Here is a 15,685-nt window from a genome sequence, read left to right as displayed (position 1 = left end):
GTATAGCAAGAACCGAATGCAACCTGCGTAATGCAGCCTTTCAGGCTGAATACTTGATCCAAAACATGAATTCGCTCTGAAAAAAGAGAAATTGTCCGAACCAGGAATCGAACCTGGGTTTACACGGCCACAACGTGTTGTCCTAACCTCTAGACGATTCGGACCGGCGGCCCATCCTCGAGCTTGGACGTTTCGGTGCCTTGTCTGTGTATCATTGGAAATGGAGAAGAAGAGACTAAAATACTGTACTACAACAAAATGTTTCATGAATGGAAATAGATGCATGTAACTCTCGTTGAAGTATGGACCCCAACAATACACCGGCCACATGTTGCATGCAGTGAGTGAGGGGATGTGACCGGCGCTGCAGGTGTCGCAGCGGGAAGCCCCACATCGACTGCTGCGATGCAACGCCTGCTTCCCAACATCAACTTATTTCTGATTTTTTATCTTCTTAATTGGAAGAATAGGATTAATTTGGTCTGGGGACCGAAATCACGCAATACCGGGAACCCTTTCTCTCTTGCCCCCCCACTTTCTTCCTGCCGCTGCTACGCAGCAGCACGAAACGGCTGTCGCTGCTTTGCTAGCTGCTGCTGCTTTGGCTGCTGTTCGGCTGTGTTTTGCTGTTGTTCTGAGGCCGGCTGCTGTTGCACGCGCTTGGCGTTGCCTGCTGCCTCAGAAAAATTGGATTGCCGTTGGGGCGCATGTACAGCGAATCAAGCGCCTCGTGGTCGCCCCAATTTGGCTCCCCTCACTAGGTGCTTGTGCTGTTGCTGCTGCCTCTTCTTCAAGACGGCCTGTTCTGCCCGTCGCGCAGCCGCCCGTGCATCAGTAGACCGCCAGCTGCTATTGCTGTTTCTGCTGCTGGTTCTGGCGTTGTTGTTGCTGCATCTCTTCGGCCGTTTTGACCTTTTGCTGCTGCAGCTGCTGCTGCTGCTGTCTTCCTGGCCTCGAAGTATCTGCTGCTGCCGCTGGTGCATTTGCAGCTGTTTGCGGTGCCTGGCTGCTGTAGCAAACGTAAACTGGCTACATAGCCTCAGTAGCAACCAGCAAAGGCCCTACCTTAAGGGGGAAAGCTCTAGACGCCATGTCGACAGGAGAGGGGAACATAATAGCTGGTGCTGCTGCTGCTGAGGGTGTAGCAGCACCGCAACACGATCAGCAGCAGCACTGGGGTCTGGAAGGTGGCGACGAGAAAGCTGCGGCTGCTGTTGCAGCGGCAGCAGCAGCAGCAGCAGCTGCTGCTGCTGCCAGCCCAGCTGCGGCAGCCAGCAGCAGCAGCAGCAGTACGGGTGTGAGCCCACAGGGAGAGCCAGCACCGAACAGCATAGCTGAGGGCTTGGCCAGTGGCATCCTGCCCTGCCGCAAGCGTAAAGCCCCCGAGGAATTGCCCCAAATAGATGAGGCGACAGCAGAGAGACTAAAGAGAGCCACAGACTCTCTAACTAAGGAACAACTCAAAATGCTGCTAGCGAGGGCGTGCTCACATTACCCCGGTAAATACATATATGGAAAGAGTTTTGAAAATAAGTACTAACATGAATGTCTGGGGAAAAGTATGCCTTGACAGGTTGCATGCATTCCTGCGGTAAACGAGTAAATGCAGGCAATGCGAGTAGACACGGTGAGGGTCCCTGGAAATTGTGAGTGCTAACGGAGAAGAGGTCGATGCATGGAGTTCGGTCTCACCTCAGTAGATACTTGCGTAACAGCATTGAGGCGTGCGTGAGTTCGTGTCGGGCTTTTGCGAATGCGGGAAATGGTGGGGTGACTAGTTCAGGGCCTGTCGGCGTCAGGTGTACTCTTACGTGCGCACCCGCTTTTGTTGGTTGTTTGCATTCGCTGTGTCGTTTGCTTGGCTCATGATAGTAGAGACCAAGGTTGGGGGCTTCCGCAGCCCATGCGGGGGAAGCTTGGGGAACAGCAATAGCAACCGTGATAGGACATGTTTTTTTTGGGGCGCATTTGTAGGGGCGTATGCGGAAAGGAGCCTGGCTGCATACGCATATGCATGTGGGTGTGTGGTTCTGTGTATATGCACCTCCTATGTTTTTCAATACTCGCACATATATGGGGGTGCCACATCCTATTGTTAGTAAATGGTCAGTTCTGTGTCTGTATCCGTTTGTGCCGCTGCAGCTGTTGAAAACGCCCTTTACGCCCTCATAGAGGCCGATCCCAGCAGCCGTCGTTTGATGATACGCAATGTGCCATATACAGCCACCGAAGTCTCTCTCAGGCAAACTGTGGAGGCGTATGGGCCAATCGAAGACTTTAAATTAGTTATTGATAGGAATACAGGTACAAGACAGTACTTCAAGCTCGTGTATGCGCTAATGGCAAATCGATGCAGCAGTAATTGAACAGGCCGTTAAACGACATGTAGTGCATGACTGAAAGTTGAGACGGCAGTAAAAACAGATGTGGGGCAGCAATCAGATTGCAAGAAAAGCACGGATACGTCTAATGGGCAAGTAGCAACCTGGGCTCGAGCGTAATTTCATTTTGGGGATGGGGCTGTACGCCATAGTGATTTGCCTGTTCTGTAGTCTTGTTGTTCTCTGCTTTGGAATTGTTTGGCTCTTGGTGCGCGCGCGCTTTTTTTTTGTTTTCTAACGTTGCGCCAAATGTTGTCTTATTGTAACTGCCGTTTCAGCGGGTCCCTCCAATCTCTATATTTGTGTTTGGGACATTTTTTGTTGTTGCCCGTGTGTTTGGTGGTGCTTATACCATGGTTGCTCATTTAATTTCTATGTGTTCATCAGGGCTGAACAAGGGCTTCGCATTTGTGACATATAAGTCTATGGGAGACGTGGCCCGCGTTCTCCAGTCGGAGGTGACAATAGATGGCCGACCTCTCAGCATAAAGCTGGCGTCGCAGCAAGACCAAGGCGCGGCCATGAAACGTGCGTCTTTTTGTTCGTGTCTGCTTCGTGGTTTGTATTGGATTTGTGTTTTTGCCTCTGACAGTACAGGCCTACGTTCTGTTTGCATTTCTAGTGGTTTCTTACGCATGTAGCTGTTTCACACGTTGCTCTCGTGGTTTCTCTCGTATGTGTAGTTGCTCAGCTCAGTTTCTACTTTCAGCAGTAGAGCGAACTACCCTTCGCAGTCTAACAGCAACCTGGATAGAGTGGGACTAATGGCTGTGCCGGTGGTTAGGCCCATGTGTCTGTGCAGGGGCATTCTTGGGTCCCAACCAAGGATGCCGTTTGTTTGTGCGGAACGTACCCGATACTTGTGACGAACGTCGCCTTAAGCAAGAGTTTGAGGGTTTCGGTACTGTGAGGGAGACAGCGATAGTGCGCAATAGGGACGGCTCCTCCAAGGGCTATGGATTTGTTGTATTTGAGGACCCAGAGGCGCTCATGAAGGCGGCGTCGCAGGCACAGCGAGTTATTGATGGTAAGATAATACTCAATAGCTCCTGGTTTCCACCTTCTGCCGTGCATTTTTTGCGCCGTAGCCGTTTCTGATGGCGATACTGCTGCCATTGTAATTGCCATTCAAAGTGTTGGCTGGACCTTCGTTTTTTTCGCTGCTACTGTTGTTGCATGAAAGGAGGTGTTAGCTTGCTGCTGAGGTTTTCAGGCCAAGTGACCTTTGTTTCTGTAGCTTCGGAGTCAAGGAAACAGCAGCAGCTTGGTGGGGGGGGGATTTTACCACCGCAGCACCTTCAGCAGCTGCCATTGGGAGGGTCTCAGTACCAGCAGCAGCTACAACAGCAGTTGCAGCAGCAGCTGCTTCAGCAGGCAGCTGTGCCCCAGTGGCCGCTTACATCTTCCACAACAACATCGGGAAGCCGAGCTGAGGTTTCAAGTCCCTACGGCACCCAAGCCTCACTTAACACTGCTGCAGCAGCAGCTGCTGCTGCCGCGTTGCCGGCCACCACTGCAGCTGCCGCTGCGAATAACCCGTACATGCAGCAGATCACAGCCGCCCTGATGCCGCAGCTGTACATGCACCATTACCAGCAGCAATATTTAGCGAGCTCGCAGGCAAACGCTGCTGCTGCGGGTGTTGCTACTTCCACAACACAGCAGCAGAAGTATCCCAACATACAAGGCATGCAGCAGTAGTGGGACTTTGGCCTCGAAGCCGCAACTGTCACTGCAGCTGCCGCCCGTATTCATAATAATAGGTGTGCAGCCGACAGGCTAACACTAATTAACCGGCGAAAAAGTTTTCTGCGTGTGGAGCTCAGAACTTCCGAGAATGCCCAGCATGTGTGCAGCTAACAGGCTAGGGGGGTCTCGCCGTTGTTCGCTATTTACTTTGCTGGCTGCCTATCAAGGAGTTTGAGTCCCAGGCTGTTTTCGATTTGAGCCAAATGATGAGCAGTCGCACGTGTTTCTGGCTAGAACTGTGGTTACCAGCCAGTTGCCTGCCCGCACTTTTTGTCCACCTTGGTCTACCGTCAAGCTGAGCGAGTTTAGCTTGGTGGCATATGGGCTAAGAATCAATTTACCAGCCAGTTGTGTGTTTCGGGCGTTAGCTACATGCGACATTTAGTTGCGGCATCAGTTCGCTAGTGGCAGCAATGGACTCGGTCGCTAGCACTCACCAGCAGTCGAAGCGGACAAGCGGCTCCGTTGCTGCTCAAGCGACAGGAACTTGGGGCTGCTGCAGTGGGGGTTGGAACAGACTCCGTCGACAAGCCGCGCCGAATCGAGCACTACGCCTTGTGCCTGAGCTGTCGTCATCTCCGCAAATTGAATAGTATGTGTAGCTGCTTCTATAATGCAGTGAGACACGAACGAACATGGACACGCACCACTGACTGGGACACGCAATAAACCCTGATGCATGGTCCTGAGCCGCCAGCTTTGGACATACTTCCAGCTCAAAGCCCTAGTCCTTTAAAAATAGGCCCGACGCTGCGATGCAAATAGTATCAAAATGCACTGCTCGCGCTGCAGCAGCAGCTTTGCGCTGCAGCAGCAAGCAAGCTGTAAGTGCTGTTATGCTGCAGCTGTTCAACTGCAAGCAGCAGCAATGTACGTGAGAAGCGTGCAGGAAGGGGATGAGTTCAGCTGCTTGTACACTCGAGAGACCTGCGACAGCATCGGCTTTTCTCAGAGGGCCCTCGCCGATCCCCTGGAAGCAAAGCTGTTGCGAACGTATGAGGCTTTGGTGTCGTCCGCCGTCTGCTGCAGCAGCAGGCACATATCCCGCACCGAAAGCGCACCCGAACAGCGCCGGCAAAAGTCCCTCTTGCGCTGCTCGTCCATTATGTTGCTGTCTAGTGCCTGCATACAAGAGCAAAACGGGACCACAAACGCACTATACAGGTCTAAAAACAAAATCAAACGCAAGGGTACAGCATCGCGAAAAGCATACAAGGCACGGGAAAACATATCAACAACACACGCAAAGTACCCGCGATTTGTTGAAGCAACATCAGAGAAAAAGGGGCTGCACACTCCAGCTGTATGAAGAGGCACTAAAAGCAGAAGCTGCGCAGGAGCAACATGCTCCATCAAGTAGAAACCTTTGGAAAGACAGCAACGAATCATGACAGCAGCACCAGGAGTACGGAAAGATGAAGGAAAACGGACACTGTGGCTGCAGTAACAGCAAAGATTGCAGCAGCTGCCGGCTTCTGGAACTGGTCGTACTTGCACTGCGTTCTCAAGCGCCAACTTAGTAGGCCCCTCCAGCACGGTGTGCCTGAGTAGAGGAAGGAGGGCCTGCGCTGCATTGCCTATCCAGGACTGTGGGGCTGCATGCACGCTGGTGAGTGCCAGAATAATCGCAGCAAGGGCCTTCGACAGGAACGTATCTTGCTGTCGTAGCTGCAACAATAAGGGTGCCGTGTTGTTTGGAGGGAATGGCCGTGTCAGAAGAGATAAGACCGCGGTCGACGTCTCCTCCGCTACCTGACTCAGCCATGGGATTGGCTCCCCTGAACACAAAGGACCCCACAGAATGTCAACAAGACAGGAGTGCGCCAAAGCGAATGCAAACTGGATACAAACAAAAATGCAAGGTGGTACGATAACAGGACTGCACCGCGCAGAAGATGCGTGGCTGGGCGGCCAATAACAAGACCACGGCGTGCAGTAGTGTTGCAATATATTTGTACACACTTGGGCTCTAAACGCCGAACTATTAACCACAAGCTTCACGTTCAGAACGACTTCTGCGATTGCGTACAGTATGCCGTGCACACGCTGGCTGTGGGCTGTGAGGACAATTAGGATGTGCCCGCCCGGAAACTGAAGTATGTGCGGATCGTATACAAAGCTAGGGTGCAGTGAAGAACGTAAGGTCCAGAGTGACTACTGAATGTGCGAAAGCCTTTCGCAACGTATGCCGTGGGAATAGGATACAAAGGCGTACACAGCCAACTTCATTTAATGGATTTCTGCTGACTCCACGTTTGAAAGCGATTAAGCTCACCAATCTGGTAGCTGTGAAGGATGGAGGGAGGGTCGACCCACGCAGCAATACGTGATAGGAAAACCATAAAGGTGTGCAGCACCTACAGAAGTAAAGACAGTAACTGGTAAGAAAGTGCAGCAACCGCTTCGATAGTTGCCTCCCATGGCTTTTGTGTCCATCCTGCCTATAGTTCCTGACTCTTTTTAGGGCAAATGGCTGTCCCAGCTATCCAGAACGTTTGATATAGAATACTATGCACAGATTTTTACATTGTAAATGTGCCATACAGTTTAGAGAGTGTGCACCTGTGAGGTACACGCTACAGCAAACACAAGCATGCTCACTGCACGCAGACCGCCCCTTCTTATATATCATGTACACTTATGCTGCACTCACATCAATGGCATAAATTTGTACGCTGTACGTATTTTTGCTATGAAAGCCGCGTAGGTACCTTGGGGTGATGGCACGTGGGGGTATACTTAATGGCGACTACGCAGAGGGTCTCGAACCAATTCGACGAGAGAATCACCTGGGCGCTGAGGGGATGGAGCAGCGCCACGTTGACGCAGTCGACCGAAATGCCTACAAGGTCTGGCTGGCTGTACATGTAATTTTCACCCAACGTCTTAGACACAGAGAAAAAAACGGAAAAACAAAGTGGGTGCAACACAACTCCAAAAGACGCGGGGCAGCAAGCAGCAGATAACGCACACACGGCATCTTAGCGAAGCCACCCAGAACAGTGCGCACAACAGAGCTCTGATGTGCTGAATCGATGCGATGGGAAGCAGGCAAGGGAGACTAGAATAAGCCGCGTGGTTGACTCTAAAAGGGATCAAACTTCGCAGGGACCGGAATGAAAACGCAGGGGCACGAAGCCAGAAGCATGCAAGCTTGCACCGCACGGACTGCAGCATCAACTGCACTTGATATTGCTGTGGTGGTGCGCCACGTGGGGGAGAAAGTGGTGCGTTCACTCACCTTAATCTTCTCTAGGATAAACCCCACGCACCCTTCCAGCGCCGCAGCGACAGCTCGGCGGACGCAGTCTTCTTGGGCGTTTGAGAAGATGCCCTGTAGAGACCGCAGGGCGCCCAAGTGGTACACAGTGGGTGACTCCGCGAATGTGCGGGAGAGTGCATGTAGAAATGAATAAAATATCCTGAGGACGCGAAGCACAGGCAGCACAAGGAAATTGCACAGGAAGACAGACACACTAACAGGGAACAATGAGAGATAACAGCAAGGGCCAATATGTGAATCCAAATGCTTACACAAACTTGAGATATAAGTATGACGATACTTCAGGGTGAGATGGGCACTGTCATCTCACACCAATGCAAACCCCACGCAAGAACTTTTTCTGAGCAGCGGCCGCACCGCTTATTTGGCTAATCTCTTGGCAGTACCTTAGACACACGCTGCGTGACCTAATTTACAGCATGACACCGCACAGAGCATCAAAAATGAAACTCAACAGCTCTAGTCCCGGCGCACCGGTAGCGAGGTATGTGGGCCCTGCAGTTTGCACACAGAGCCACAAGTGCGTAACAGGAGACCTCGTAAAGGAATTCAGTGCGAGGGCCATCCAACATAGCCTTCTGTATGACCGGCCAGTTTCCATCTACAGCATCCAAAACAGGGTGCCGGTAAGGGCTCCGCGCTGCAAGCAACACTCCGCAGCCCACTTAATTCAGATACACAGCTACCTTCAAGGAGCCAACAAAGGCACGCAGTCGTGAGTAGAGGGAACGAAAATGAAAAGCGCGCGAAAAATAACTATGAAGAGCACACGGCGATCGCCAGCGGGCAGCAATTGCGGGTGACTCTTCCATTAGCTGATTAGGTTACCAGCCACGTGGATGCAGTGCTCCAGGTTGATGCCACCCAGTCATGCATATCCACTTTACGCGGAACAAAATATCCGGTGTGTTTACTGATAACCTATCTCGTCTGCACCATAATTCTGTGGTTCTGTAACGGTAAGTCTGTCTCCGTCTCCGTGCCGCTCATTGAGTTCGCGTGTCTGAGCCAGTGTTAGTGTGCATCTTCTCCAGCCTATCCGTCTTAATGTTTTATACGTGACTTCAAGCAAGTATGAGGTGCGTGTGCATGCGTGTAGGACTGTGTTTACGGCTAAGAGGCTCAAAAGCTTGCGATGGGGGAGGAGGGGCGTAGTCCTCTGCGGGCTGAACAGATTGAATAGCCGAGAAAAATAGCGCCATAGTTCGCTTAAGGGTGCCGCTTGGACACCGAGGATCGGAAAGGGACCGCTCTAGCTCCCCACCGAGTGACTGCATGCACGCATGCGAATGCACGCACATTCACAGCCCCTAAATTTTAGTCATAGCCCCAGCGGGCGCTTGTATGACCGTGACAGGACTCTCGAGCAACCGCATAACTATCGATGACATCGACGCCCACAGGCCATAGGCACTTTTCGGGGAAAAATCCAAAGGGATTGAAAATGAAACAAAGCGATCCGCAGTTACCTGTAAGAGCTGAGCAAAAAGCTGACGAATGCGGGGAGCGTCAAGACAAGAGATGACATAGCCTGCTGTGTGGACGAGCAATGAACTATTGTCAAGACTGAGTCCGGGTCTGAAGGCAAATCAGGTCAATTCCACATCGAAAAGCAATTAACGCTTGACTGTACAGTTCACCAAGAACGTGATGCAAGCCGGGGACGCGCCATTTCAAGAGACAGATAATGTCAACGCTCCCACTTAAAAGGCAGCCGGCTTGTCCTAAGCATGCACAGCCGTCAATCTGAGTGCGTGCCGGCTCTCCCACCTAAAAGCCACCCTGACAAATGGTTTCTATGCGTCTGACGGCGGCATGCCGAGGCTACTTGAGAGGACCGTATGGCGTGTTGCGGGTGGCAAGCTCTGGTCCTACCTGGAGAAAGCGCCGATGAGAGCGTTAAGAAGCGCATGCACGTCCTCTTCCCTTCCTGGGGAAGGAATGAAGTCAGCAGCAGCAGCAACAAGTGATGAAATGCCCTCTACCAACAGGGCCTCGGTAGACTGACGCAGCAGAGCCACGTTCGAATCCTTTGGTGCTTCCTGCAGGCAGGTAACGCATATATAATGCATGCACGCGAAGTAAACAAAAGCCGTGAAATCCAGCGCCGCATATGCATACGAGCGTTTTAGGCAATCATGCGCACCACAGCAAAGACAGTTTGATGCCTGTTTTTTGTTGAAGCAAACACGGCAATTAAGGCATCTGGAAATGATCGAAACGACTAACCACAGCAAACATCCCTTGCAATTACAAGTAATGCTGAGACAAACGAATGAACGGAAGCGAAACAAGCTAAGGCCCTCAAACAGAAACTACAGCGCAGAAGGGCTTGCACTTGCAGTACTTTCCATTCAGTTCCGCCAAGTCTATCCACACAGTTACCACTAGATTGTGCACTCTCTTGCTAAAAAGGCGCTCATGAAGAAACGCAATGCAGACCTACATGCTCAGCGCTGCCTTCAAGGGAGAGAAAGACTTTTGACGTTTCGAAGAAACAGAGAAGCACGGCAACACAAATATGCCGAAGAGACATGATAATTCACACTCAGGAAATAAAAAGATATGAAATATAAATGTGCATGTGCAGACAAACATGAACGTTTCATATGAACAATATGCACGTATACAAGCCCGCAGGAAGGTATACAGATGACGTGGGAGAGATATACCAGGATACTTACCGGCAGTGAGGCGACAAACTGTAAACCCTGAGAAAAGAGGAGAGAAAAGAGAGGCGAAAACATTTCAGGATGCTGCGGTACAATACGATTAGAAAGCCAAGAGATCGCCCTCGCAATAGCTGCAAGTAGGAAAAGAGTGAGAGCCTCCGCTTCGGTTATGTCTACAGAAGGGGCGGCTGAGTCCCGTGGGGAGGCGGGGAAAGCCAGCTGCGGCAGAAGCTGCAGTAGTTGCAGGACAAAACTGTCACGTCTTGGGTCCGTGCAGGGCCCCGCTTGGCTTCCCGCGCTGCTGTCTCCCGTGTCCCCTCCAGCAGGAACTGCCAGCCGAATGCGGTTGGCAATTGTTGAGACAAAAAAAAGTCGAGCTTCTATCTCCAGCAAACCCTCAAACCCTGACGCAGTCTGCGACGAAAACGGAAGGACACATGCTGCAAAGTGACACTTTTGCCCCACCACCGTGGAAAACAATGCAAATAAAAAGGCAATACGGAGAAAGACGCGTTGAAAGCCATAAACGAAGACAAAAGCACACGTTAAACGAGGAAGAGATCACAGGAGCAAACAAGTAGAACACAGAAAAGCAAACAGATGGCTGTATCGTAACGGCATCAGTAGGCCAATAGAAAGAACACAAAACGCCGAGATATGAACGCCTTGTTCCCCCTTGCCTGCGAGTCTCTGAGTAGCGCCAGGAGCTGCGCTGATGTTGCGCTGCAGGGTTTATCAATGTCCAGCAACACAGCGGCCTCTGTAACTGTGGCGGCGACCTCTGATCTGAAGCCTTGCCATGTATCGAACTCGAGTTCTTCCCTTAATAATGACCCCAGAGGCGGCCTTAGCTGCCGCACTGCTGCTTCAGCAAACGGCTGGAAAATCCGAGAGAGCAAGGGCTCTCGGAGGGCTAGGGCGTCCATGTTGCGTTCGTACCTCTTTTCTACTTCAATTAGTGCACTAGCGGGGTCGCCTGTTGGGACTGCTACTGCTCCAAGACTGCGGCCTGCAGCAGCATCAGCATCGGCAGCGGCTGCGGCTGCTGCTTCGCCACGAAGATGGTCCCGCCACGCACTAAGCCGTCGTTCTTCTTCTACCAGTACCAGTACGTGGTTGAGGAGATTGCGGAAAAAGGAGACACCGAGATCTTTGACTTCGTATGAGGGATGCTCCAGCAGGGCCTTTGAGAGCTCACAAATCGTCTCCACCGCGGGCTCCAGCGCAACAGCGGCCTCCTCGTTAGCACTCCCGCTGTTGTTGCTACCACTGTTGTTGCTGCTGCTGGAGCTGAAAACACCCTCCGTCAGGCGTGCTTCTGCCTCCGCCAAGTCTACTAGCAGGCGAGGAATCTGCGACTTCGCCAACTCCGTCAAGCCCAGTGCGAATACTTGCAGTCTTTCTATGTCAAATGCAGCGATGCCACGCGGTTGCTGCAGCGCAGCACAGATGAGACTGGGCCTATGCTTGTGGCGTTACAGTAAGCTACAACACAACAAGTATTAAGGCACTATGGGGCACGGTACATGCTCGTGTAGTACAGGAGATAATACTTTAGCAGACTGGGCAAATTTGTGCGTAGTACATCCTGGGGGAAACGAACATCCTGGGTGAAAAGACATTTCACAGGCCGGCATAGTAATCGCAGCGGCAGGTAACGCTGCTTGTCAGGCCTGACAGGGCATGCAAATAAATCCTCTTACGCCTCTTGCTGCAGCTAGTGCCGCGGAGCAGCCGTTGCCGTAGGCCCTGACAATAGCAGCAATCAGAGTTCTGCTAACTGTCGCCTCACCGCCGCTTCCTCCCTCCGCCCCGTCTACCGCGGTTGTTCGCTGTGCGGGGCCATCTGCACCTGCAGGCTCTCTGTTGCCGCTTGCTGCTGCTGCTGCTGCTGTTGAGTCCTCCAGCATAGAAGCCGCAGCAATTAGAGTCACTACGCACTCTGTAGATAGCTGCAAAGTGTCTACGTCATCCGAGATCACCCCACGTAGAAGAGCAGCAAAGATGCTGCCTCTGTAAACGCGCTGCAAGCCGAGTGTCAAGGCTTCTAAAGCGGCAGCTGGGCCCCAGAGTCCCTGCTGCTGCTCTAAGTGCTGTTGGCCCCTCTGCTCTGTCACCACTTGCTGCACCCAGCAGCACGTTGCCGAGAGCCATGATTGAACAGTTCTCACAGCTGAGCACCAGCAAGAAGTCCCACAACCTTGTGTCTGCCTAGGCTGCACGCGAGCGGACTGTACAGGACTCAATTTCACGTGTTGTTACTGGTGGTATTGTCTGCTTCGCCGCTGCTGCTGCTGCTGCAAATTAAGCAGATGCGTCAGCAGCAGCTGTACTATGTGACAATCTGCCAGCACCTTTGGCACGTGTGTACGCTGTTTTGCAATTGTGAGAGACAGAAACAGCAACTGCAGAGGATGGAGGGAGCCAATGACTAACCTCCATGCAGTACTGCCCGCCAATGCGACCTCTCTTCAGGCCCTGACCTATCATGCGCTGCCTGCGCATGCACAAATATGGCCTCTACGGCGTCTAAAACTTGAGCAGAGTTTTTGCTAATGCAGCAGGCTAGGTAAGGCAACCGACGATCCTCTGGCAAGGCGATCCTGCGGAGACAGATACAGCGTGACTTTGGTCATAATTGTTGAAGTTCAGTACATTTCAAAGAGCCTCACTCAACTGCGAGATTTGCATTCACCTTTTTGTGCATAACTCCTCGGGAAGAAAGACCAGCAGCTCTAGTAGAGGCAGGAAGCCCTCAGTCCCCGCGCTACGTCCCAGCATTTGCAGAACGGGGTTCAGCTGAAGACCCCGTTCACTTCCCGGAGCACTATCGCCGGCAGAAGCCCCGAATATGAGCGCAGAAGAGAGAGCTACACACAGCTGACGCAGAACCGGCAACGGCGCATCTCTAAAAGCAAACACTAGCTGCAGTAAACCGTCTCTAAGCTCGGCATACACCTGAGATGCCGACTCCACTGAGCCGCAAAAGACGGACGAAGATGCAGCGGCAGAAGACCCATGCGTAGACAATAGCGCAGATAGCTGCTGTGGGAAACCTGCGCGAGCCTGAGCGGCGAGAGTCTGAGCTGCAAAGTGCAGAACCTCTGGGGAATGACAGCTAGATGACACTGACGGCTGCTCCTGTTGGTGCTGTTGTCGCTGTTGCTGAAGTTGACTGTGTTTGTTAAGAATGGAGATGCAAATGCCCCATGCACTGGGATCGCGCTGGAACTCCGTGAGGTACTTGTTTGCAGCTGCGGTTGAGGACTCCCCCTGAACTGAAGTTGAGGGCGAGTTCAGCACGAACACCATCTGCACCACCCCCTCCTCTGTATAGACAGGCCTGTGTGCAGTGCCATTATTCATGAGGGACCCATCTTTCGGAGTAACAGATGAACCGCTGTCAAATGTCGGAGGTCCGGAGGGCCCCGGAGGATCCCCCATGTTGCCTTCCGAGTCCATCGTACCTTTAGTTCGAGCTTAATTATGTGTAAACACAAGGTACGAAAACAAAATGCAGCAGTCCCGGGGATGCCCTGTTGGAAAACAGTTGCGTGGTGGTGCTGACGTTTGCCGGGGCTGCCACAGGCACGCGTAGCACTCTTGAAGTAAGTTACGGGAAACCCGTAAAAAGAAAGAAGCCAACAGTTAAGGGCTCTGCCAGTTTACTTTAGAAGAGGTGCAGAGACACAGTATGATGGTGGTTGCTCCAGTGGAGCTGGCTCCTGGTGGGCCGCAGACAGGCGATCACAGCCAACAAAAATTTGCACATTAACAGCCCTATATCTGCGAAACTTCTGCACATCTCGAGCCCAATATCTATGATAGTTTTACGCAAAAACCGACACAACTTTGCGCCGAACACTTAAAGTAGAGGAAATGTGAGTAGACTTCTAGGGAAGTCAGCCAACGGCAGCCTGCAGCTGCCTCGGTATGGGCAACAGCGTGTGCAATTGGTTCCAGTAATGGCTCAAGCTTTTACTACTGAGTTGAAGCCAGTTTTCCCGCATTTGAGCATGCTGGGAAATCAACTACTGGAAAGAATATCAGAAGGCCCAGGGGGAAAGCGCCACCAGTGTAGGTAAAAGAAGCCACCTATGGGAATCGAACCCACGACCTTCAGTTTACAAGACTGACGCTCTACCACTAAGCTAAGGAGGCTGGGGAGGAGTGGACAACGTATGAAGGCCTTCTGATTCACGAGCATCACACATAGTTCATTCTCCTCGGGTGCTGGGTCATTCCAATGGCCTTTGCTCATTGAAAACAGTTTGCCGACTCTTCAGGCGACTTCGGCATCATGGAACAAAATGATGCTTTACGCGCGCTTGTACTACCGCTCACGAGGCATTCAAATCTGCTGTCGTGCACGCAGAGGAATTTGCGTACTTTCGCTGACTTCCAAGGGGAAGGCCTCACAGATGCGCTTCGCTTGTGTCATAGGGGAAGCTCGCGCTTAATAAGGGTTCTGTGCCAATTGCGGTTCCGTGAAATCAGGACGCAGATTTACGTTCCTCTGCTGATTATAGTGTCCCCAATGAAAAAAAGCAACAATCTAGCCAGACACTTTATTAAACGCACTGGAGAGGCTGAATTCCCATGAAGCAAAGCAGCGTGATGTCTTCCGTTTCAACGCAAAGTTAAAGGAATGCCAAGTGAACAGTTTTCTGAGTGTCTATGGGAGAACTGATCCTGACATAATCGCTTTTGTCTGAACAGGAGTGCGCCACATAGTTTTTTATGAAAGTAACAGCGAGATCTCAACAGACACCCATCTGCATGCATTGGACATAACTGAAGAAGACACTGGAAAAACAAATACTCAAACAAGCGACCGCAACCACGGTACCTGTAGGCCTAAACTCACGCCAACGTCTTGCCGGAGACTCTAGTGTCAGCAAGCACCTCTTGTGCTGATATTAAAACAAAGACTCAGGATGACAACGCTTTGGGGTTAGACACTGGCTTAGACACCTGATATAAAGCCTTTTTGAGCAGTCCCCACCCAGGATTACCGATGCGGTCTCCTCGTGTGTACCGCATCCCTGAAAAACACCCACGAAATTTCTATGAAGCCCAAAACCCTCGAAAAAAACATTAATGCCTATTTGCGAACATTTCAAGCCATTCACACATCCCCCTGGTAAATGGAGCATACTATTTTCAGTTTTCATTAACGGCGAAGGCCAAGCAGGTCTACTAACACATACATCAACACAACAGCACTATCTGCGCACACGGATGCCTATATATACCAGCGCAAAGGTGCCTACTGATTACAAAAACGACCTAGCAGGGCGCAAGTACAACCGCGTGTGTAGAACGTTGGGAGCCCTGGGTTAACGCGGAGTAGATTCATTTGCAGTGTTTGGCAGAGGAGCGGCGAATGCGTTTCGTCGGTGGTGACGGGAGTGACCATTGGTCCGAATCGTCTAGAGGTTAGGACAACACGTTGTGGCCGTGTAAACCCAGGTTCAATTCCTGGTTCGGACAGTGTTTGAGGCCGCTGGGGCGTTTTGTTTGGTTTAGTGTTGCGTCTTGTTGAGCCAGTGTTGTTAGCAGTGCTGGTCAGTGGGGAGTAGCGTTGCGGTTGGTTGGAG

At 51.8% G+C, this 15,685-nt stretch overlaps 2 protein-coding genes across 2 annotated transcripts; one reads left to right on the top strand and one right to left on the bottom strand.

The window, feature by feature from the left end:
- Positions 1-1,090: 1,090 nt before the first annotated feature.
- On the top strand, positions 1,091-4,082 carry ENH_00001000 (hypothetical protein, conserved; the record flags this gene model as incomplete). The annotated part of the gene is made up of 5 exons (XM_013578127.1): positions 1,091-1,499; positions 2,143-2,304; positions 2,769-2,909; positions 3,184-3,408; positions 3,595-4,082. 5 exons carry the CDS (start codon positions 1,091-1,093, stop codon positions 4,080-4,082), a joined length of 1,425 nt encoding a protein of 474 aa, XP_013433581.1.
- A 996-nt stretch (positions 4,083-5,078) lies between these two features.
- Positions 5,079-13,547, bottom strand: ENH_00000990 (hypothetical protein, conserved; the record flags this gene model as incomplete). Its single annotated transcript, XM_013578126.1, has 14 exons — positions 5,079-5,252; positions 5,622-5,908; positions 6,406-6,487; positions 6,842-7,015; positions 7,372-7,552; positions 7,888-8,053; positions 8,525-8,684; positions 8,883-8,991; positions 9,289-9,455; positions 10,098-10,499; positions 10,730-11,518; positions 11,789-12,258; positions 12,522-12,688; positions 12,781-13,547. The coding sequence occupies 14 exons, from the start codon at positions 13,545-13,547 to the stop codon at positions 5,079-5,081; spliced, it is 4,095 nt and encodes a 1,364-aa protein (XP_013433580.1).
- Positions 13,548-15,685: the final 2,138 nt, after the last annotated feature.

The sequence above is a fragment of the Eimeria necatrix genome, genomic scaffold (genome assembly GCF_000499385.1).
Source record: "Eimeria necatrix Houghton genomic scaffold, Enh_scaff102, whole genome shotgun sequence".
Taxonomy (NCBI): domain Eukaryota; phylum Apicomplexa; class Conoidasida; order Eucoccidiorida; family Eimeriidae; genus Eimeria; species Eimeria necatrix.
This window is presented reverse-complemented; position numbering and strand designations above follow the sequence as displayed.